General features: G+C 33.8%; 1 protein-coding gene across 1 annotated transcript in view; it reads right to left on the reverse strand.

Moving 5' to 3' along the window:
• The window catches only part of LOC139431515 (uncharacterized), a 94,313-nt gene extending 83,553 nt beyond the window's left edge, over positions 1–10,760 (reverse strand). Inside the window, exon 1 of the mRNA XM_071199394.1 lies at positions 10,421–10,760. Within this exon, the coding sequence (XP_071055495.1) occupies positions 10,421–10,760 (340 nt within the window). The remainder of the gene's footprint in view (positions 1–10,420) is intronic.
• Between the last annotated feature and the right edge of the window lie 16,610 nt (positions 10,761–27,370).

Consider the following 27,370-nt stretch of genomic DNA (forward strand, 5'->3'; position numbering starts at 1 on the left):
TTCAAACATGGCTCAGAACGGCGTATAACGTCATAATATCATGTTTTGGGCACATTTTGTTTTTTATTTCCAACATGGTTCAACATGTCATTTGGCTAATAAATATCACAAATATGGTCAGCAGAATTATCAGAACCAAAAGTGATAGAAAGTTCAAACATGGCTCAGAACGGCGTATAACGTCATAATATCACGTTTTGGGCACGTTTTGTTTTTTATCTCCGACTTGCTCCAACATGTTATTTGGCGCCTGAATATCACAAATATGGTCAGCAGAATTATCGGAACCAAAAGTGATAGAAAGTTCAAACATGGCTCAGAACGGCGTATAACGTCATAATATCACGTTTTGGGCACGTTTTGTTTCTTATCTCCAACATGGTTCAACATGTCATTTGGCTTCTAAATATCACAAATATGGTCAGCAGAATTATCGGAACCAAAAGTGATAGAAAGTTCAAACATGGCTCAGAACGGCGTATAACGTCATAATATCACGTTTTGGGCACATTTTGTTTTTTATTTCCAACATGGTTCAACATGTCATTTGGCTAATAAATATCACAAATATGGTCAGCAGAATTATCAGAACCAAAAGTGATAGAAAGTTCAAACATGGCTCAGAACGGCGTATAACGTCATAATATCACGTTTTGGGCACGTTTTGTTTCTTATCTCCAACATGGTTCAACATGTCATTTGGCTCCTAAATATCACAAATATGGTCAGCAGAATTATCGGAATCAAAAGTGATAGAAAGTTCAAACATGGCTCAGAACGGCGTATAACGTCATATCACGTTTTGGGCACGTTTTGTTTTTTATCTCCAACATGGTTCAACATGTTATTTGGCGCCTGAAAATCACAAATATGGTCAGCAGAATTATCGGAACCAAAAGTGATAGAAAGTTCAAACATGGCTCAGAACGGCGTATGGCGTTAATATCACGTTTTTCGCACATTTTGTTTTTCATCTCCAACATGGTTCATCATGTCATTTGGCGCCTGAATAACACAAATATGGTCAGCAGAATTATCGGAACCAAAAGTGATAGAAAGTTCAAACGTGGCTCAGAACGGCGTATAACGTCATAATATCACGTTTTGGGCACATTTTGTTTTTTATCTCCAACTTGCTCCAACATGTTATTTGGCGCCTGAATATCACAAATATGGTCAGCAGAATTATCGGAACCAAAAGTGATAGAAAGTTCAAACTTGGCTCAGAACGGCGTATAACGTCATAATATCACGTTTTGGGCACATTTTGTTTTTTATCTCCAACATGGTTCAACATGTCATTTGGCGCCTGAATATCACAAATATGGTCAGCAGAATTATCGGAACCAAAAGTGATAGAAAGTTCAAACTTAGCTCAGAACGGCGTATAACGTCATAATATCACGTTTTGGGCACATTTTGTTTTTTATCTCCAACATGGTTCAACATGTCATTTGGCGCCTGAACAACACAAATATGGTCAGCAGAATTATCGGAACCAAAAGTGATAGAAAGTTCAAACATGGCTCGGAACGGCGTATAACGTCATAATATCACGTTTAATGCACATTTTGTTTTTTATCTTCAACATACTTCAAAATAATATTTACCATCTGAATATCACATATATGGTCGACAGAAATACCGGAACCAATAGTGATAGAAAGTTCAAACATGGCTCAGAACGGCGTATAACGTCATAATATCACGTTTTGGGCACATTTTGTTTTTTATCTAGAACTTGCTCCAACATGTTATTTGGCGCCTGAATAACACAAATATGGTCAGCAGAATTATCGGAACCAAAAGTGATAGAAAGTTCAAACATGGCTCAGAACGGCGTATAACGTCATAATATCACGTTTTGGGCACATTTTGTTTTTTATCTAGAACTTGCTCCAACATGTTATTTGGCGCCTGAATAACACAAATATGGTCAGCAGAATTATCGGAACCAAAAGTGATAGAAAGTTCAAACATGGCTCAGAACGGCGTATGGCGTTAATATCACGTTTTGGGCACATTCTGTTTTTTATCTCCAACATGGTTCAACATGACATTTGGCGCCTGAATAACACAAGTATGGTCAGCAGAATTATCGGTACCAAAAGTGATAGAAAGTTCAAACATGGCTCAGAAAGGCGTATAACGTCACATTTTGTTTTTTATCTCCAACATGGTTCAAAATGACATTTGGCGCCTGAATAACACAAATATGGTCAGCAGAATTATCGGAACCAATAGTGATAGAAAGTTCAAACATGGCTCAGAACTGCGTATAACGTCATCATATCACGTTTTGGGCACATTTTGTTTTTTATCTCCAACATGGTTCATCATGTCATTTGGCGCCTGAATAACACAAATATGGTCAGCAGAATTATCGGAACCAAAAGTGATAGAAAGTTCAAACATGGCTCAGAACGGCGTATAACGTCATAATATCACGTTTTGGGCACATTTTGTTTTTTATCTCCAACTTGCTCCAACATGTCATTTGGCTCCTAAATATCACAAATATGGTCAGCAGAATTATCGGAACCAAAAGTGATAGAAAGTTCAAACAAGGCTCAGAACAGCGTATAACGTCATAATATCACGTTTTGGGCACATTTTGTTTTTTATCTCCAACTTGCTCCAACATGTTATTTGGCGCCTGAAAATCACAAATATGGTCAGCAGAATTATCGGAACCAAAAGTGATAGAAAGTTCAAACATGGCTCAGAACGGCGTATAACGTCATAATATCACATTTTGGGCACATTTTGTTTTTTATCTCCAACATGGTTCAACATGTCATTTGGCTCCTAAATATCACAAATATGGTCAGCAGAATTATCGGAACCAAAAGTGATAGAAAGTTCAAACATGGCTCAGAACGGCGTATAACGTCATAATATCACGTTTTGGGCACATTTTGTTTTTTATCTCCAACTTGCTCCACCATGTTATTTGGCGCCTGCATAACACAAATATGGTCAGCAGAATTATCGGAACCAAAAGTGATAGAAAGTTCAAACATGGCTCAGAACAGCGTATAACGTCATAATATCACGTTTTGGGCACATTTTGTTTTTTATCTCCAACATGGTTCAACATGTCATTTGGCTCCTAAATATCACAAATATGGTCAGCAGAATTATCGGAACCAAAAGTGATAGAAAGTTCAAACATGGCTCAGAACGGCGTATAACGTCATAATATCACGTTTTGGGCACATTTTGTTTTTTATCTCCAACTTGCTCCAACATGTTATTTGGCGCCTGAATATCACAAATATGGTCAGCAGAATTATCGGAACCAAAAGTGATAGAAAGTTCAAACATGGCTCAGAACGGCGTATGGCGTTAATATCACGTTTTGGGCACATTCTGTTTTTTATCTCCAACATGGTTCAACATGACATTTGGCGCCTGAATAACACAAGTATGGTCAGCAGAATTATCGGTACCAAAAGTGATAGAAAGTTCAAACATGGATCAGAAAGGCGTATAACGTCACATTTTGTTTTTTATCTCCAACATGGTTCAAAATGACATTTGGCGCCTGAATAACACAAATATGGTCAGCAGAATTATCGGAACCAAAAGTGATAGAAAGTTCAAACATGGCTCAGAACTGCGTATAACGTCATCATATCACGTTTTGGGCACATTTTGTTTTTTATCTCCAACATGGTTCATCATGTCATTTGGCGCCTGAATAACACAAATATGGTCAGCAGAATTATCGGAACCAAAAGTGATAGAAAGTTCAAACATGGCTCAGAAGGGCGTATAACGTCATAATATCACGTTTTGGCACATTTTGTTTTTTATCTCCAACATGGTTCATCATGTCATTTGGCTCCTAAATATCACAAATATGGTCAGCAGAATTATCGGAACCAAAAGTGATAGAAAGTTCAAACATGGCTCAGAACGGCGTATAACGTCATAATATCACGTTTTGGGCACATTTTGTTTTTTATCTCCAACATGCTCCAAAATGATATTTACCATCTGAATATCACATATATGGTCGATGGAATTACCGGAACCAAAAGTGATAGAAAGTTCAAACATGGCTCAAAACGGCGTATAACGTCATAATATCACGTTTTGGGCACATTTTGTTTTTTATCTCCAACATGCTCTAATATAACATTTGGCATCTGAATATCACCTATATGGTCAGCAGAATTATCGAAACCAAAAGTGATAGAAAGTTCAAACATAGCTCAGAACAGCGTATAACGTCATAATATCACGTTTTGGGCACATTTTGTTTTTTATCTCCAACATGGTTCAACATGTCATTTGGCTCCTAAATATCACAAATATGGTCAGCAGAATTATCGGAACCAAAAGTGATAGAAAGTTCAAACATGGCTCAGAACGGCGTATAACGTCATAATATCACGTTTTGGGCACATTTTGTTTTTTATCTCCAACTTGCTCCAACATGTTATTTGGCGCCTGAATATCACAAATATGGTCAGCAGAATTATCAGAATCAAAAGTGATAGAAAGTTCAAACATGGCTCAGAACGGCGTATAACGTCATAATATCACGTTTTGGGCACGTTTTGTTTTTTATCTCCAACTTGCTCCAACAGGTTATTTGGCGCCTGAATATCACAAATATGGTCAGCAGAATTATCGGAACCAAAAGTGATAGAAAGTTCAAACATGGCTCAGAACGGCGTATAACGTCATAATATCACGTTTTGGGCACGTTTTGTTTTTTATCTCCGACTTGCTCCAACATGTTATTTGGCGCCTGAATATCACAAATATGGTCAGCAGAATTATCGGAACCAAAAGTGATAGAAAGTTCAAACATGGCTCAGAACGGCGTATAACGTCATAATATCACGTTTTGGGCACGTTTTGTTTCTTATCTCCAACATGGTTCAACATGTCATTTGGCGCCTGAATAACACAAATATGGTCAGCAGAATTATCGGAACCAAAAGTGATAGAAAGTTCAAACATGGCTCGGAACGGCGTATAACGTCATAATATCACGTTTAATGCACATTTTGTTTTTTATCTTCAACATACTTCAAAATAATATTTACCATCTGAATATCACATATATGGTCGACAGAAATACCGGAACCAATAGTGATAGAAAGTTCAAACATGGCTCAAAACGGCGTATAACGTCATAATATCACGTTTAAGGCACATTTTGTTTTTTATCTCCAACATACTCCAAAATAATATTTACCATCTGAATATCACATATATGGTAGACAGAATTACCGGAACCAAAAGTGATAGAAAGTTCAAACATGGCTCAAAACGGCGTATAACGTCATAATATCACGTTTTGGGCACATTTTGTTTTTTATCTCCAACATGCTCCAATGTGACATTTGGCATCTGAATATCACCTATATGGTCGACAGAATTACCGGAACCAAAAGTGATAGAAGGTTCACACATGGCTCAAAACGGCGTATAACGTCATAATATCACGTTTTGGGCACATTTTGTTTTTTATCTCCAACATGCTCCAATGTGACATTTGGCATCTGAATATCACCTATATGGTCGACAGAATTACCGGAACCAAAAGTGATAGAAGGTTCAAACAGGGTTCAAAACGGCGTATAACGTCATCATATCACGTTTTGGGCACATTTTGTTTTTTATCCCAACATGGTTCATCATGTCATTTGGCGCCTGAATAACACAAATATGGTCAGCAGAATTATCGGAACCAAAAGTGATAGAAAGTTCAAACATGGCTCAAAACGGCGTATAACATCATAATATCACTTTTGGGCACATTTTGTTTTTTATCTCCAACATACTCCAAAATAATATTTACCATCTGAATATCACATATATGGTCGACAGAATTACCGGAACCAAAAGTGATAGAAAGTTCAAACATGGCTCAAAACGGCGTATAACGTCATAATATCACGTTTTGGGCACATTTTGTTTTTTATCTCCAACATACTCCAAAATAATATTTACCATCTGAATATCACATATATGGTCGACAGAATTACCGGAACCAAAAGTGATAGAAAGTTCCAACATGGCTCAAAACGGCGTATAACGTCATAATATCACGTATTGGGCACATTTTGTTTTTTATCTCCAACATGGTCCAAAATAATATTTACCATCTGAATATCACATATATGGTCGACAGAATTACCGGAACCAAAAGTGATAGAAAGTTCCAACATGGCTCAAAACGGCGTATAACGTCATAATATCACGTTTTGTGTACAGTTTGTTTTTTATCTCCAACATGCTCCAAAATAATATTTACCATCTAAATATCACATATATGGTCGACAGAATTTCCGGAACCAAAAGTGATAGAAAGTTCAAACATGGCCCAAAACGGCGTATAACGTCATAATATCACGTTTTGGGCACATTTTGTTTTTTATCTCCAACATGCTTCAATGTGACATTTGCCACCTGAATATCAGAAAAATGTCGACAGAATTACCGGAACCAAGAGTGATAGAAAGTTCAAACATGGCTCAAAACGGCGTATAACGTCATAATATCACGTTTTTGGCACATTTTGTTTTTTAACTCCAACATGCTACAATGTGACATTTGCCACCTGAATATCCATATATGGTCGACAGAATTACCGGAACCAAAAGTGATAGAAAGTTCAAACATGGCTAAAAACGGCGTATAACGTCATAATATCACGTTTAATGCACATTTTGTTTTTTATCTCCAACATACTTCAAAATAATATTTACCATCTGAATATCACATATATGGTCGACAGAAATACCGGAACCAAAAGTGATAGAAAGTTCAAACATGGCTCAAAACGGCGTATAACGTCATAATATCACGTTTAAGGCACACTTTGTTTTTTATCTCCAACATACTCCAAAATAATATTTACCATCTGAATATCACATATATGGTAGACAGAATTACCGTAACCAAAAGTGATAGAAAGTTCAAACATGGCTCAAAACGGCGTATAACGTCATAATATCACGTTTTGGGCACATTTTGTTTTTTATCTCCAACATGCTCCAATGTGACATTTGGCATCTGAATATCACGTATATGGTCGACAGAATTACCGGAACCAAAAGTGATAGAAGGTTCAAACATGGCTCAAAACGGCGTATAACGTCATAATATCACGTTTTGGGCACATTTTGTTTTTTATCTCCAACATGCTCCAATGTGACATTTGGCATCTGAATATCACCTATATGGTCGACAGAATTACCGGAACCAAAAGTGATAGAAGGTTCAAACATGGCTCAAAACGGCGTATAACGTCATAATATCACGTTTTGGGCACATTTTGTTTTTTATCTCCAACATGCTCCAAAATGTCATTTGGCGAATAAATATCACAATTATGGTAAGCAGAATTATCTTAACCAAAAGTGATAGAAAGTTCAAACATGGCTCAGAACGGCGTATAACGTCATAATATCACGTTTTAGGCACGTTTTGTTTTTTATCTCCAACTTGCTCCAAAATAATATTTACCATCTGAATATCACATATATGGTCGACAGAATTACCGGAACCAAAAGTGATAGAAAGTTCCAACATGGCTCAAAACGGCGTATAACGTCATAATATCACGTATTGGGCACATTTTGATTTTATCTCCAACATGGTCCAAAATAATATTTACCATCTGAATATCACATATATGGTCGACAGAATTACCGGAACCAAAAGTGATAGAAAGTTCCAACATGGCTCAAAACGGCGTATAACGTCATAATATCACGTTTTGTGCACATTCAAACATGGCTCAGAAAGGCATATAACGTCACATTTTGTTTTTTATCTCCAACATGGTTCAAAATGACATTTGGCGCCTGAATAACACAAATATGGTCAGCAGAATTATCGGAACCAAAAGTGATAGAAAGTTCAAACATGGCTTAGAAAAGCGTATAACGTCATATCACGTTTTGGGCACATTTTGTTTTTTATCTCCAACTTGCTCCAACATGTTATTTGGCGCCAGAATATCACAAATATGGTCAGCAGAATTATCGGAACCAAAAGTGATAGAAAGTTCAAGCATGGCTCAGAACGGCGTATAACGTCATAATATCACGTTTTGGGCACATTTTGTTTTTTATCTCCAACATACTCCAAAATAATATTTACCATCTGAATATCACATATATGGTCGACAGAATTACCGGTACCAAAAGTGATAGAAAGTTCAAACATGGCTCAAAACGGCGTATAACGTCATAATATCACGTTTTGGGTACATTTTGTTTTTTATCTCCAATATGCTCCAACATGTCATTTGGCGCCTAAATATCACAAATATGGTCAGCAGAATTATCGGAACCAAAAGTGATAGAAAGTTCAAACATGGCTCAGAAAGGCGTATAACGTCATAATATCACGATTTAGGCACGTTTTGTTTTTATCTCCAACTTGCTCCAACATGTTATTTGGCGCCGAATATCACATATATGGTCGACAGAATTACCGGAACCAAAAGTAATAGAAAGTTCAAACATGGCTCAAAACGGCTTATAACGTCATAATATCACGTTTTGGGCACATTTTGTTATTTATCACCTACATGCTCCAACATAACATTTGACATCTGAATATCACATATATGGTCGACAGAATTACCGGAACCAAAAGTGATAGAAAGTTCAAACATGGCTCAAAACGGCGTATAACGTCATAATATAACGTTTTGGGCACATTTTGTTTTTTAACTCCAACATACTCCAAAATAATATTTACCATCTGAATATCACATATATCGTCGCCAGATTTACCGGAACCAAAAGTGATAGAAAGTTCAAACGTGGTTCAAAACGGCGTATAACGTCATGATATCACGTTTTGGGCACATTTTGTTTTTTATCTCCAACAGTAATATAAAAACGAGAGTTCCCGACCGGAAGTTAATCCCCCTGTGACGTCTGCGCATGCGCGCGCAGGAAGTGACGTCACAGCGTGGGAAATTTGAAATGCTTGTAGCGCCATCTGGTGGTGTGTAGTGAAACTAAAAACCTAGCGGTGGGTGGTGGATGTTGGTTACCTACTTCACGGGACGTCACCTAGCGGAAGTAGCGCCAAACGGCGGTGGATAGACGATGCGCGCCCACCTTGAGGTGGATAGTTAAGCGAGGGTCTGATGGGCGATAGATGGCGCGCATAAATTTAAAAAAATTTATGTGACGTTATAGAATTCAGATACAATTAATATAAAAAGGTTTCGGTGGTGTAACTTAACGAAATATACATAATACTTACTTGTTATAGGAATTGAACTGATAGCTGCAAGGATAAATCTAGAAACTTTAAAGCCAATAAACCACCGATGAGCGATAGATGGCGAGCGTAAATTTTTAAAAATTCATGCGACGTTATAGAATTAAGATACAATTATTTTGGTAACATTAAAATACATGTAGCTTTAAAATTTTTATTGAGCGATAAATGGCGCGCGTATAGCTATAGGCGTTCTGGACCAAACTCCCATAAGATTTAACATAGGGGGGTTCAAAAGTACTTTTTATCCCCACCACTACCTCCTTCTGACCACACCCATATTTTAAATTCAACCAATCAGAGCGCAGCATTCTCCCGTCGATACATGTGAACGCAAAGCGTTAATTACATACAATTTAGACACGTCTAATTCGGATATGTTTTTTTCTTAAAAAATTAATTTAGATATGTTCTTCAATAAATTTTATTAATGTTTTTTTTTACAAAATCAATAAAAAAATTTTATTAACATTTTTACTTTATAAGGTTTTTTTACATTTATTTACTTTCTGTTCTTTTACATTTATTTACATTTACTTACTTTCTAAAGTTTTTACATTTATTCACCTTCTAACGTTTTTACATTCATTTATTTTCTAACGTTTTTACAAAGTCGATGAGATGCGCTGGATTTCCTTTTCCAACATCTTTTACTCCTTTGAATATTAAGCTCATGCCAACTAGCTCAGTAATTTCACCATCCGTAATCACCTCCGCGATGCGTTTAGGTAGAAATACGGAGAATCCATCCTCCAAGTCTACGACAACTGATGGCCATGCGCATGATGTAATCCGCTTCACAGACTTAATCACATACATTTTATTTACCTCTAATTCGGATATGTTCTTCTTCGGGAAAAATTGATACTGACCTAATTGACTTAACCGCGATATACTAAATAGATTTTATAACGTGAGCGACTGATGTGAGTAGTAAGAGAAGGTAGTAACTGAGTTCCATATGAAAATTTTAACCGTTTATATACCATCGAGAAAAACCTTGAAAACTTTTAGAATGTGAGTTGCGCGGAGATCAACAACTTAAACGTTTATACATAATTAAACAAGTATAAAATTTAATAATCGGTAAAATTAACAACTATAGTATTTGTATTACGATACACATGCCAGTAGTTATAATTGTAATAACAATCGTTAATATATTCAAAATCGGTTAAATTAATATCACCATCAATAATTAATTTAGCTGATTCGCTATCGGGAAAGTATCCATTATCTTTTAAGAAATCTTTAAATTTTTTATGATTTTCAAAGTCATCATCACTACCAACATACAGAATATCACCCTTTCCATAAACTCTCCATATATTATTGTCAAATTCACAAAACTGTACAAATTGCGAATCGTTCATTTTATCACCATCCAAGTCTTCTATTCCTAGAAGTACGAAATCGTGCTGGACAATTTCCTCTGGGAAATTTGTGTTTAAGCACTGCTTCAAATGAAGACGGAAGTCGGACCAAGACATTATGATGTGAACACTTCAATTTTTAATAGCCAACTGAAGTAAATATGATTTACATTTACAATTAAATAATAAACTGAGCCACAAAAGATTTAAAACACATTTTAGTAGCAGGTTATTCACATATTTTAAAGTTAGCGTTAACGTATAAAATAAAGTTATTATTTAATATAAATAATATATTATGTATTTTATTTTCTTGAATTTACATCACACTTCAATTTATGTAGTCGTTTATGTACGTTAACGCTATATTATTAACCATAAACCATTATAATTTGATTTTCGTGACTCATTAACGCTATATTATTATTAACATAAACCATTATAATTTACGTTTTAATTTGATTTTCGTGACTACGTCACACATTGATTTATGTATATACATTAAATAGAAATTTAAAATGTATTTTTATTACAAAGTTATTAGCATATTTTAAAGTTGTTTATGTAAGTTTGCGTTTTAATTTGGTCCTCCTGAATCTTCGTCACACATTGATTTTTTACGTTTTAACATAAGTATATATATAACTGAGTAAATATGTATTTCAACGTTTAGTTGCATTACAATGGCTTTATTCAATCCATCTTCCTTAGCGGATTTAGCTATTGATAAAATTAATTTAAATATAAAAACCTCTGTAGATATACTAAAATTATATCGAGTAATACCATGGGATTTAGTTTTAAAGTTATGGGACACGTGGTTTGATATTAATTGGCGGGAATTGGGTGAACATGAAGAGTGTGTTGATAACGAAAATCTATTGTGTATTGAATTGGAAACATTTAAGTTTAGATTACCTCACAGAATTCACTGTGTCCTATTCAGGGATCCAGTATTGTACAGGTAAATTAAAAAACATTAAATAAAGTGTGATGTAATTTTTATAAAACCTTAGGGATTATTTATTCTTCCAATCGTTTGGTTATACAGGAGGGGTATTGTGTGTATGGGTTACGTACATCGAAACAGAACGTGGTAGTGTATGCGAAAAGTGTTTTGAGGAGTATAATGGTCTTGTTATACGGGAACGACACTTTTTTGAAAATACGGAATTTAAGGAAATGGAAAAAGATGTAAGACTACATCATACACGAATTGTTAAATCCGAATTTATAGATTTAATAGAACGGGTTGATATGTGGTGCTCGTTTTGCATGAATCATCCACATTTTAAATTTTTTTTAAAAAGATATTGTTCAGAAGAACTGCATGAGATATTAATTGAATCACCTATATTTTAAATTTAATCGTTTGGTTATACAGGAGGGGTATATTGTTCAGAAGAACTGCATGAGATATTAATTGAATCACCTATATTTTAAATTTAATCGTTTGATTATACAGGAGGGGTATTGTGTGTATGGGTTACGTACATCGAAACAGAACGTGGTCGTGTATGTGAAAAGTGTTTTGAGGATTATAATGATCTTGTTATACGGGAACGACACTTTTTTGAAAATACGGAATTTAAGGAAATGGAAGAAGATGTAAGACTACATCATACACGAATTGTTAAATCTGAATTTATAGATTTAATAGAACGGGTTGATATGTGGTGCTCGTTTTGTATGAATCATCCACATTTTAAATTTTTTTTAAAAAGATATTGTTCAGAAGAACTGCATGAGATATTAATTGAATCACCTATATTTTAAATTTAAGTCAGCTTATAGGAAAAAAACATGTATATTAAACAATAAAATAATAATAATATAAAATATATTTATAATTAATATTTAATTTATAAAATATTTACTTGTTACTACTTAACTAAAAAATAATACTTATATCATACAAGAATTGTTAAATCTGAAAATATTTGTTTATTACTACTTAACTAAAAAATAATACTTATAACTTATAAACAATAAAATATATTTATAGTTAATATTTAATTTATAAAATATTTACTTGTTACTACTTAACTAAAAAATAATACTTATATCATACAAGAATTGTTAAATCTGAAAATATTTGTTTATTACTACTTAACTAAAAAATAATACTTATAACTTAATACTAATATATCTATTGAGGTGTAACTAAAAAATAATTTAATTATGATTAATATTCGGAGCTATATATAAATAACTTACAGACGGCAGTGAAATGGCTCGCAAAGCCGATCTCCCGGATAATTTTTAAGTGACCGCCGGGGATCGGTCCACAATAGAGGACATCACCCCCCTCATGAATGGTGATGTCCTCTAAATCCGCAGCCGACGTTATGAATACGCGGGGCTGTAATTTGAAAGGATACTGTATTATTACAATTAGGAAAGAATAATAATAAATAAAATATTACTTACATTATTAGATGCCCACGAACAAATTGTTGTTATTATTTCAATAACATCGAGCGGTATTGGCGATACCGATGTCATTTTTAAAATAAAAGTGTATTTTTATCCTCTTTATATAATATATTATGGGATACTGTTTATGTAAGTAATTTTTATTTATTGCAAGACGTGTAGAAGTTTTCCTTATGGTAATATATGGGATACGATTTATTTACAACAGCATAAACACAACAATTTTATTTACAAAATGAACCTTTATTTACAACAACATAAACACAACAATTTTATTTACAAAATAACAATGTAAAATTTAAACAATATTATCTCTAAAAATCCAGCTATTATGCGATGAATCGAATCCTAACCATTTGACGTACACTTTATTCTTTCTCCTCTTCAACACTTTTTCAACAAGATATACATCAGGTTGTTTGGATTTTTGGAGTTCAAATTCATAAAAAGCTCCTTTAATAGGTTGACCATTCATATCCTCTAATAAATAAGAAATTGGATTCGTAATTTGTCTTTTAACTATTTTAAATAGCTCGGTGGTCCAGTTGGGTAAATATCCTTTATCGAAAACGTGTTTATGCTTGCTAATGCGAACTACATCTCCAACTTTAAAGTTTCCCTTACCACCAATTTTAATATGATTGTACACCGTATTGAGAAGTTTATTTTCTACAGATTTTGAATTTATTTGAGATGGTTTCATTTTTGTGGTCGAATGCTTTGAATTGTTATATTGAGTTGTGATAGTATTTAATAAGTGTAACCATTTATGATTTCCGTAAAGACTAAACATTTTATACAACTTTTGTTTTACGGTTCTAATTACGCGTTCAGCCATTGAAGCCTTCATTACACTATAGGTTGAATAATGATTAATTTTAAATTCCATCATCAACTTTTTGAAGTGAGTATTGTAAAATTCTTTTCCTTGATCTGTTTGTAGATTTTTAGGTAGACGACCTTCAGAGAGAACTGAACGTAACGCGTGTGTTACATCCGTTGAAGATTTATTTTTTAACGGACGCATCCAGAGATACTTCGAAAAACAATCGATAACCACTAATATGTACTTATGTCCAACATTGAATTTACTAAATTCAATCATTTCAATAAGATCAGCTTGCCATAAATCAGCAATCCCCTTCAATATAGTTCTTCGTCTGGAAAATAAACGTCTAGCAGGTCGATGAAGTTCTTCAACTATAGTTTGTTTCGCTTTCGATACCTGCATTCTTACGCTTATGGATTAGGTATAACTTTTTTCTCTAATGCGTCTAGTCGGGAATTTATACTGTTTTCTATATCAAGTATACGATTTGCAACATCCTGTATTCCATTCTGTAGATTGGTTGTGAGTATATCAATTGTATTTAAATTAGAAATGAATGAACTTTTTAGAGCTGAAGTTTGCTGTTCGTTTAATAGGATTCCCGCGTTAATTTTTGTAATGTCTTCTTTAAGTTTTTGCTCGATTCTTTTGTAAGATCCTTGTAAAGACGATATATCCGATTGATTTAATCTAACTTCCGCTATTATGACGTTAATTTCGTTTAAGATTGTAGCTTTCAATTTTTCACAAATTTCGTCTACGTAAATTTTTATCGCACAATCGTTTTCATCCGTCGGGTTGTTGAACGTTAGATAGTTTACGTCCCTGGATATCATAATCACCATCTATGGTTAAAGGTATTCCAATACTTCGTTGAAATGTAGTTATATTCTCATAACTCAATGGTCTATTCCGTGAAGAACGAAATGTGCGACCAAACTTATCAATGCTCGCACCACTAACGCTTGACCCACTGTTCATTAGTACACATAAATTGCTATTTTTTATTATGATATAATACCGCTCTCTTTCAGGTCTTCTATAATGGATGTAATTTCATTGATATGGGAATTATTTCCTGCGGCATGTGATGCGTACAATAATCTCAATCGATCTACTAACTCATTAACATCATCTACTAACTCATTAACAAAATTCCGCTTATGTGCACCCGTATACTCTAGAATAGATTTGTAGCGTTGTAGATCTTCTTCAGTATAATTTGTAGGTCGTTTTAACTGTATAAGTTCATATAAACCCGGAGTGTTTTGAATACGTTTTTCACCTCCAAGGATAATATGGGAAGGTTTAAATTGAACAGTCTTCGATCCAATCATCCAATCGTTTTCATCAGGATCATAACGTATACCCATTCTCTCATCAATTTCCCCTCTTTTACCAAACGTATAATATAAATCCCGAATTTGTAACGGTAGATTTTCTATAGGTAAATCCTCCACCTTCAATTTTTGTTTTACATCCGGCGTTTTATGTTCATCATCGCTTTCAGGAAATGTTAATTTTTTCCTAAATCCTGGAGTTTTAAAATCAGATTCATCAAATTTTTTTTTTACACCCACAGCAGTATCATCAGAATGCGGATAATGGTGGTGATAATGTACAGAAGAAGAGGAAAATTTCGCGTCACTTAATTTATTAGTTATATCTTTCAATGAATCGCTTAAAGGCTGATGGAGTTTAGCGATAAGACGATCATCGTTTTCTCGACCGAGTTTAAGCGCCAAATATTTTTTCTTAATAGTATTTGTTATGTTAATTATAGCTTTATCTCTTTCACGAATGGAACGCTTAGCCATTTCATCACCATGTGACATGTTTACTTTCGCAAATACTAGGTAACAATGTAATGATTTAGTCTGGGTAAATAAATTTATCCATTCCTATACGATACCTTCCATCTTTTAATTCAAAATCTTTCATAATAATCAGAAGGTTATATTTATCATGATTCCAACACCGCTTACAAGCTTCCTTGAAAACATCAAACTTCATATCAGTGTTAACGTGTTCATCATACACATGTTTTAAATTAACCTCATCCTGTTTGAATAGAATTAGGACGTTTGCATTATCGCGAATTAGGTGTTTAGGTATTCGTGTATAGGTTTGCGTGAGGTAGAACGAATCAATATTTTTATGTCGCCCCATACAGAAAAATGATCGAATCTTATCCTGTTTATCACATGCTACATCATCAAATATGAAAATTGAGTTTTGTTTAGCTTTAGATGGATCTATAACCGCATCATTATCCGTAAATCGATAAAATCCTAGTTCAGGTAATTGTTTCAGAATCATCTCTAAAAATTTATATTTCGGTTGATGTAAGGATTTTGAGTATAGATAAATATTTTCAAAAGTTAAACCATTTTTATCGAAAATGAGATTTAACATCAAATTAGTTTTCCCACATCCACTCGGGCCGCACACTATTGCTCGTATACTGTTCGGTATGAGGTACCATGTCTACGTGTTGTTATCATCTTCGTCATCATCATCAACCGATAGAGATCGGTTAATGACATTGTGAGAGATGGATGTTGCACTACACGCATTATGATAGTAAAATGAGTTTTAATCTTCATGTACAGATGCTATATAATAGATGTGAAAACGTGAACTATACTTAGTTGAGTATGCCGTTCATTCGAGATAGTACATCTACGACAGTGGGAGGAAGCGGAATACTTAATACACTTATCAATAAACTACCTGTTGAGTTACACGTTCCAGGCTATCAATTTTGCGGACCCGGAACAAAATTAAAGAAGCGTTTGGCTAGAGGTGATAAAGGAATAAATCCATTAGATCGGGCTTGTAGAGAACACGATATAGCGTACTCAGAAAATACATCTTTAAAACAACGTCACGAGGCTGATAGACGTTTGGAGGATAACGCTTGGGAAAGAGTGAAAGCGAAAGATTCGACAATTGGGGAAAAAACTTCGGCTTGGTTAGTTACAAACGCTATGAAAGTTAAACGGAAATTAGGGATGGGTCATGAGGGACAAAAAAGAATTAAAAAAGGTGGTAAATTAAAAGATATAAAGTTGGAGATGTAGTTCGCATTAGCAAGCATAAACACGTTTTCGATAAAGGATATTTACCCAACTGGACCACCGAGCTATTTAAAATAGTTAAAAGACAAATTACGAATCCAATTTCTTATTTATTAGAGGATATGAATGGTCAACCTATTAAAGGAGCTTTTTATGAATTTGAACTCCAAAAATCCAAACAACCTGATGTATATCTTGTTAAAAAAGTGTTGAAGAGGAGAAAGAATAAAGTGTACGTCAAATGGTTAGGATTCGATTCATCGCATAATAGCTGGATTTTTAGAGATAATATTGTTTAAATTTTACATTGTTATTTTGTAAATAAAATTGTTGTGTTTATGTTGTTGTAAATAAAGGTTCATTTTGTAAATAAAATTGTTGTGTTTATGCTGTTGTAAATATATCGTATCCCATATATTACCATAAGGAAAACTTCTACACGTCTTGCAATAAATAAAAATTGCTTACATAAACAGTATCCCATAATATATTATATAAAGAGGATAAAAATACACTTTTATTTTAAAAATGACATCGGTATCGCCAATACCGCTCGACGTTATTGAAATAATAACAACAATTTGTTCGTGGGCATCTAATAATGTAAGTAATATTTTATTTATTATTATTCTTTCCTAATTGTAATAATACAGTATCCTTTCAAATTACAGCCCCGCGTATTCATAACGTCGGCTGCGGATTTAGAGGACATCACCATTCATGAGGGGGGTGATGTCCTCTATTGTGGACCGATCCCCGGCGGTCACTTAAAAATTATCCGGGAGATCGGCTTTGCGAGCCATTTCACTGCCGTCTGTAAGTTATTTATATATAGCTCCGAATATTAATCATAATTAAATTATTTTTTAGTTACACCTCAATAGATATATTAGTATTAAGTTATAAGTATTATTTTTTAGTTAAGTAGTAATAAGTAAATATTTTATAAATTAAATATTAACTATAAATATATTTTATTGTTTATAAGTTATAAGTATTATTTTTTAGTTAAGTAGTAATAAACAAATATTTTCAGATTTAACAATTCTTGTATGATATAAGTATTATTTTTTAGTTAAGTAGTAATAAGTAAATATTTTATAAATTAAATATTAATTATAAATATATTTTATATTATTATTATTTTATTGTGTTACATGTTTTTTTCCTATAAGCTGACTTAAATTTAAAATATAGGTGATTCAATTAATATCTCATGCAGTTCTTCTGAACAATATCTTTTTAAAAAAAATTAAAATGTGGATGATTCATACAAAACGAGCACCACATATCAACCCGTTCTATTAAATCTATAAATTCAGATTTAACAATTCGTGTATGATGTAGTCTTACATCTTCCTCCATTTCCTTAAATTCCGTATTTTCAAAAAAGTGTCGTTCCCGTATAACAAGATCATTATAATCCTCAAAACACTTTTCACATACACGACCACGTTCTGTTTCGATGTACGTAACCCATACACACACTACCCCTCCTGTATAACCAAACGATTAAATTTAAAATATAGGTGATTCAATTAATATCTCATGCAGTTCTTCTGAACAATATACCCCTCCTGTATAACCAAACGATTAAATTTAAAATATAGGTGATTCAATTAATATCTCATGCAGTTCTTCTGAACAATATCTTTTTAAAAAAAATTTAAAATGTGGATGATTTATGCAAAACGAGCACCACATATCAACCCGTTCTATTAAATCTATAAATTCAGATTTAACAATTCGTGTATGATGTAGTCTTACATCTTCTTCCATTTCCTTAAATTCCGTATTTTCAAAAAAGTGTCGTTCCCGTATAACCAGATCATTATAATCCTCAAAACACTTTTCACATACACGACCACGTTCTGTTTCGATGTACGTAACCCATACACACACTACCCCTCCTGTATAACCAAACGATTAAATTTAAAATATAGGTGATTCAATTAATATCTCATGCAGTTCTTCTGAACAATATACCCCTCCTGTATAACCAAACGATTAAATTTAAAATATAGGTGATTCAATTAATATCTCATGCAGTTCTTCTGAACAATATCTTTTTAAAAAAAATTTAAAATGTGGATGATTCATGCAAAACGAGCACCACATATCAACCCGTTCTATTAAATCTATAAATTCGGATTTAACAATTCGTGTATGATGTAGTCTTACATCTTTTTCCATTTCCTTAAATTCCGTATTTTCAAAAAAGTGTCGTTCCCGTATAACAAGATCATTATACTCCTCAAAACACTTTTCGCATACACGACCACGTTCTGTTTCGATGTACGTAACCCATACACACAATACCCCTCCTGTATAACCAAACGATTGGAAGAATAAATCATCCCTAAGGTTTTATAAAAATTACATCACACTTTATTTAATGTTTTTTAATTTACCTGTACAATACTGGATTCCTGAATAGGACACAGTGAATTCTGTGAGGTAATCTAAACTTAAATGTTTCCAATTCAATACACAATAGATTTTCGTTATCAACACACTCTTCATGTTCACCCAATTCCCGCCAATTAATATCAAACCACGTGTCCCATAACTTTAAAACTAAATCCCATGGTATTACTCGATATAATTTTAGTATATCTACACAGGTTTTTATATTTAAATTAATTTTATCAATAGCTAAATCCGCTAAGGAAGATGGATTGAATAAAGCCATTGTAATGCAACTAAACGTTGAAATACATATTTACTCAGTTATATATATACTTATGTTAAAACGTAAAAAATCAATGTGTGACGAACATTCAGGAGGACCAAATTAAAACGCAAACTTACATAAACAACTTTAAAATATGCTAATAACTTTGTAATAAAAATACATTTTAAATTTCTATTTAATGTATATATATAAATCAATGTGTGACGTAGAGTCATGAAAATCAAATTAAAATGCAAATTATAATGGTTTATGATTAATAATATAGCGTTAAAGAGTCACGAAAATCAAATTAAAACGTAAATTATAATGGTTTATGTTAATAATAATATAGCGTTAAAGAGTCACGAAAATCAAATTATAATGGTTTATGGTTAATAATATAGCGTTAACGTACATAAACGACTACATAAATTGAAGTGTGATGTAAATTCAAGAAAATAAAATACATAATATATTATTTATATTAAATAATAACTTTATTTTATATTACGTTAACGCTAACTTTAAAATATGTGAATAACCTGCTACTAAAATGTGTTTTAAATCTTTTGTGGCTCAGTTTATTATTTAATTGTAAATGTAAATAAAAAAAAATAGCCAATTGAAGTAAATATTTACTTCAATTGGCTATTAAAAATTGAAGTGTTCACATCATAATGTCTTGGTCCGACTTCCGTCTTCATTTGAAGCAGTGCTTAAACACAAATTTCCCAGAGGAAATTGTCCAGCTCGATTTCGTACTTCTAGGAATAGAAGACTTGGATGGTGATAAAATGAACGATTCGCAATTTGTACAGTTTTGTGAATTTGACAATAATATATGGAGAGTTTATGGAAAGGGTGATATTCTGTATGTTGGTAGTGATGATGACTTTGAAAATCATAAAAAATTTAAAGATTTCTTAAAAGATAATGGATACTTTCCCGATAGCGAATCAGCTAAATTAATTATTGATGGTGATATTAATTTAACCGATTTTGAATATATTAACGATTGTTATTACAATTATAACTACTGGCATATGTATCGTAATACAAATACTATAGTTGTTAATTTTACCGATTATTAAATTTTATACTTGTTTAATTATGTATAAACGTTTAAGTTGTTGATCTCCGCGCAACTCACATTCTAAAAGTTTTCAAGGTTTTTCTCGATGGTATATAAACGGTTAAAATTTTCATATGGAACTCAGTTACTACCTTCTCTTACTACTCACATCAGTCGCTCACGTTATAAAATCTATTTAGTATGTCGCGATTAAGTCAATTAGGTCAGTATCAATTTTTCCCGAAGAAGAACATATCCGAATTAGAGGTAAATAAAATGTATGTGATTAAGTCTGTGAAGCGGATTACATCATGCGCATGGCCATCAGTTGTCGTAGACTTGGAGGATGGATTCTCCGTATTTCTACCTAAACGCATCGCGGAGGTGATTACGGATGGTGAAATTACTGAGCTAGTTGGCATGAGCTTAATATTCAAAGGAGTAAAAGATGTTGGAAAAGGAAATCCAGCGCATCTCATCGACTTTGTAAAAACGTTAGAAAATAAATGAATGTAAAAACGTTAGAAGGTGAATAAATGTAAAAACTTTAGAAAGTAAGTAAATGTAAATAAATGTAAAAGAACAGAAAGTAAATAAATGTAAAAAAACCTTATAAAGTAAAAGTGTTAATAAAATTTTTTTATTGATTTTGTAAAAAAAAACCTTAATAAAATTTATTGAAGAACATATCTAAATTAATTTTTTAAGAAAAAAACAATCCGAATTAGACGTGTCTAAATTGTATGTAATTAACGCTTTGCGTTCACATGTATCAACGGGAGAATGCTGCGCTCTGATTGGTTGAATTTAAAATATGGGTGTGGTCAGAAGGAGGTAGTGGTGGGGATAAAAAGTACTTTTGAACCCCCCTATGTTAAATCTTATGGGAGTTTGGTCCAGAACGCCTATAGCTATACGCGCGCCATTTATCGCTCAATAAAAATTTTAAAGCTACATGTATTTTAATGTTACCAAAATAATTCTATCTTAATTCAATATTAAAATATGGGTGTGGTCAGAAGGAGGTAGTGGTGGGGATAAAAAGTACTTTTGAACCCCCCTATGTTAAATCTTATGGGAGTTTGGTCCAGAACGCCTATAGCTATACGCGCGCCATTTATCGCTCAATAAAAATTTTAAAGCTACATGTATTTTAATGTTACCAAAATAATTGTATCTTAATTCTATAACGTCGCATGAATTTTTAAAAATTTACGCTCGCCATCTATCGCTCATCGGTGGTTTATTGGCTTTAAAGTTTCTAGATTTCTCCTTGCAGCTATTAGTTCAATTCCTATAACAAGTAAGTATTATGTATATTTCGTTAAGTTACACCACCGAAACCTTTTTATATTAATTGCATCTGAATTCTATAACGTCACATAAATTTTTTTAAATTTATGCGCGCCATCTATCGCCCATCAGACCCCCGCTTAACTATCCACCGCTAGGTGGGCGCGCATCGTCTATCCACCACCGTTTGGCGTTACTTCCGCTAGGTGACGTCCCGTGAAGTAGGTAACCAACATCCACCACCCACCGCTAGGTGACACCTCACGACGTAGACAACCAACATGACATATTTTAGTTTCACTACACACCACCAGATGGTCAACATAGCGTTAGTTCCACCACCCACCGCTAGGTGACGTCTCACGACGTAGGCAACCAACATGACATGTTTTTTAGTTTCACTGCACACCACCGGATGGCGCTACAAGCATTTCAAATTTCCCACGCTGTGACGTCACTTCCTGCGCGCGCATGCGCAGACGTCACAGGGGGATTAGGGGGATTAACTTCCGGTCGGGAACTCTCGTTTTTATACTACTTCCAACATACTCCAAAATAATATTTACCATCTGAATATCACATATATGGTCGACAGAATTTCCGGAACCAAAAGTGATAGAAAGTTCAAACATGGCCCAAAACGGCGTATAACGTCATAATATCACGTTTTCGGCACATTTTGTTTTTTATCTCCAACATACTCCAAAATAATATTTACCATCTGAATATCACATATATGGTCGACAGAATTACCGGAACCAAAAGTGATAGAAAGTTCAAACATGGCTCAAAACGGCGTATAACGTCATAATATCACGTTTAATGCACATTTTGTTTTTTAACTCCAACATACTCCAAAATAATATTTACCATCTGAATATCACATATATGGTCGACAGAATTACCGGAACCAAAAGTGATAGAAAGTTCAAACATGGCTCAAAACGGCGTATAACGTCATAATATCACGTTTTGGGCACATTTTGTTTTTTATCTCCAACATGCTCCAAAATAATATTTACCATCTGAATATCACATATATGGTGGCCAGAATTACCGGAACCAAAAGTGATAGAAAGTTCAAACATGGCTCAAAACGGCGTATAACGTCATAATATCACGTTTTGGGCACATCTTGTTTTTAATCTCCAACATGCTCCAATGTAACATTTGCCACCTGAATGACATATATATGGTCGACAGAATTAACGGAACAAAAATGATAGAAAGTTCAAACATGGCTCAAAACGGCGTATAACGTCATAATATCACGTTTAATGCACATTTTGTTTTTTATCTCCAACATACTTCAAAATAATATTTACCATCTGAATATCACATATACGGTCGATAGAATTACCGGAACCAAAAGTGATAGAAAGTTCAAACATGGCTCAAAACGGCGTATAACGTCATAATATCACGTTTTGGGCACATTTTGTTTTTTATCTCCAACATGCTCCAAAATAATATTTACCATCTGAATATCACATATATGGTCGCCAGAATTACCGGAACCAAAAGTGATAGAAAGTTCAAATATGGCTCAAAACGGCGTATAACGTCATAATATCACGTTTTGGGCACATCTTGTTTTTTATCTCCAACATGCTCCAATGTTACATTTGCCACCTGAATATCACATATATAGTCGACAGAATTACCGGAAACAAAAGTGATAGAAAGTTCAAACATGGCTCAAAACGGCGTATAACGTCATAATATCACGTTTTGGGCACATTTTGTTTTTTAACTCCAACATACTCCAAAATAATATTTACCATCTGAATATCACATATATGGTTGCCAGATTTACCGGAACCAAAAGTGATAGAAAGTTCAAACATGGCTCAAAACGGCGTATAACGTCATAATATCACGTTTTGTGCACATTTTGTTTTTTATCTCCAACATGCTCCAAAATAATATTTACCATCTAAATATCACATATATGGTCGACAGAATTACCGGAACCAAAAGTGATAGAAAGTTCAAACATGGCTCAAAACGTCGTATAACTTCATAATATCACGTTTTGGGCACATTTTGTTTTTTATCTCCAACATGCTCCAATGTGACATTTGGCATCGGAATATCACCTATATGGCCGACAGAATTACCGGAACCAAAAGTGATAGAAAGTTCAAACATGGCTCAAAACGGCGTATAACGTCATAATATCACGTTTTGGGCACATTTTGTCTTTTATCTCCAACATGCTCCAATATAACATTTGCCACCCGAATATCACCTATATGGTCGACGGAATTACCGGAACTCAAAGTGATAGAAAGTTCAAACATGACTCAAAACGGCGTATAACGTCATACTATTACGTTTTGGGCACATTTTGTTTTTTATCTCCAAATGCTCCAATGTGACATTTGCCACCTGAATATCACATATATGGTCGACGGAATCACCGGAACCAAAAGTGATAGAAAGTTCAAACATGGCTCAAAACGGCGTATAACGTCATAATATTACGTTTTGGGCACATTTTGTTTTTTAACTCCAACATGCTCCAATGTGACATTTGCCACCTGAATTTCACATATATGGTCGCCAGAATTACCGGAACCAAAAGTGATAGAAAGTTCAAACATGGCTCAAAACGGCGTATAACGTCATAATATCACTTTTGGGCACATTTTGTTTTTTATCTCCAACATACTCCAAAATAATATTTACCATCTGAATATCAGATATATTGTCGCCAGAATTACCGGAACCAAAAGTGATAGAAAGTTCAAACATGGCTCAAAACGGCGTATAACGTCATAATATCACGTTTTCGGCACATTTTGTTTTTTATCTCCAACATACTCCAAAATAATATTTACCATCTGAATATCACATATATGGTCGTCAGAATTACCGGAACCAAAAGTGATAGAAAGTTCAAACATGGCCCAAAACGGCGTATAACGTCATAATATCACGTTTAATGCACATTTTGTTTTTTATCTCCAACATACTTCAAAATAATATTTACCATCTGAATATCACATATATGGTCGACAGAATTACCGGAACCAAAAGTGATAGAAAGTTCAAACATGGCTCAAAACGGCGTATAACGTCATAATATCACGTTTTGGGAACATTTTGTTTTTTATCTCCAACATGCTCCAAAATAATATTTACCATCTGAATATCACATATATGGTCGCCAGAATTACCGGAACCAAAAGTGATAGAAAGTTCAAACATGGCTCAAAACGGCATATAACGTCATAATATCACGTTTTGGGCACATCTTGTTTTTTATCTCCAACATGCCCCAATGTGACATTTGCCACCTGAATGACATATATATGGTCGACAGAATTAACGGAACCAAAAGTGATAGGAAGTTCAAACATGGCTCAAAACGGCGTATAACGTCATAATATCACGTTTAATGCACATTTTGTTTTCTATCTCCAACATACTTCAAAATAATATTTACCATCTGAATATCACATATATGGTCGACAGAATTACCGGAACCAAAAGTGATAGAAAGTTCAAACATGGCTCAAAACGGCGTATAACGTCATAATATCACGCTTTGGGCACATTTTGTTTTTTAACTCCAACATGCTCCAATGTGACATTTGCCACCTGAATGACATATATATGGTCGACAGAATTAACGGAACCAAAAGTGATAGGAAGTTCAAACATGGCTCAAAACGGCGTATAACGTCATAATATCACGTTTAATGCACATTTTGTTTTTTATCTCCAACATACTTCAAAATAATATTTACCATCTGAATATCACATATATGGTCGACAGAATTACCGGAACCAAGAGTGATAGAAAGTTTAAACATGGCTCAAAACGGCGTATAACGTCATAATATCACGTTTAATGCACATTTTGTTTTTTATCTCCAACATACTTCAAAATAATATTTACCATCTGAATATCACATATATGGTCGACAGAATTACCGGAACCAAAAGTGATAGAAAGTTCAAACATGGCTCAAAACGGCGTATAACGTCATAATATCACGTTTTGGGCACATTTTGTTTTTTATCTCCAACATGCTCCAAAATAATATTTACCATCTGAATATCACGTATATGGTCGACGGAATTACCGGAACCAAAAGTGATAGAATGTTCAAACATGGCTCAACACGGCGTATAACGTCATAATATCACGTTTTGGGCACATTTTGTTTTTTAACTCCAACATACTCCAATGTGACATTTGCCACCCGAATATCACATATATGGTCGACAGAATTACCGGAACCAAAAGAGATCGAAAGTTCAAACATGGCTCAAAACGGCGTATAACGTCATAATATCACGTTTTGGGCACATTTTGTTTTTTAACTCCAACATACTCCAATGTGACATTTGCCACCCGAATATCACATATATGGTCGACAGAATTACCGGAACCAAATGTGACAGAAAGTTCAAACATGGCTCAAAACGGCGTATAACGTCATAATATCACGTTTTGGGCACATTTTGTTTTTTATCTCCAACATGCTCTAATATAACATTTGGCATCTGAATATCACCTATATGGTCGACAGAATTACCGGAACCAAAAGTGATGGAAAGTTCAAACATTGCTCAAAACGTCGTATAACTTCATAATATCACGTTTTGGGCACATTTTGTTTTTTATCTCCAACATGCTCCAAAATAATATTTACCATCTGAATATCACATATATGGTCGCCAGAATTACCGGAACCAAAAGTGAAAGAAAGTTCAAACATGGCTCAAAACGGCGTATAACGTCATAATATCACGCTTTGGGCACATTTTGTTTTTTAACTCCAACATGCTCCAATGTGACATTTGCCACCTGAATGACATATACAGGGTGTCACACAAAAAACGCCCCAAGCTGTAACTCTGTCATTTACATTCCGATTTTCATGAGCGGGTTATCAAATGAAATGGTTTCATGAATACTATGATTCATGCTACAAATAAATTTTTTCCAAGGCCGTCTTCAATTTTAAGCGATTATTAACTTTTGCTTTTCAAATTGCTCTATATATTTTTCTTTACGTCATTGGATAGAGATTGTTTTTCTGAATCCACTGATGTACAATACATCCATTTTGAATATAATTTTAGTAGAAAAAAGACACCTGTATATACAGGTTGCCACACAAGAACGCCACTAGCTGTACCTCTGTCATTTACCTTCCAATTTTCATGACCTAGCTATCAAATGAAATGGTTTGATGAATACTATGATTCATGCTACAAATAAACTTTTTCCAACGCCATCTTCAATTTCTAACGATTATCAACATTTGATTTTCAAATTGCTCGGTATGTTTTTCCTCACGCTATTGGATAGAGTTTTTTTTCTGA

Source organism: Onthophagus taurus, chromosome 10 (assembly GCF_036711975.1).
Source record: "Onthophagus taurus isolate NC chromosome 10, IU_Otau_3.0, whole genome shotgun sequence".
Lineage (NCBI taxonomy): Eukaryota > Metazoa > Arthropoda > Insecta > Coleoptera > Scarabaeidae > Onthophagus > Onthophagus taurus.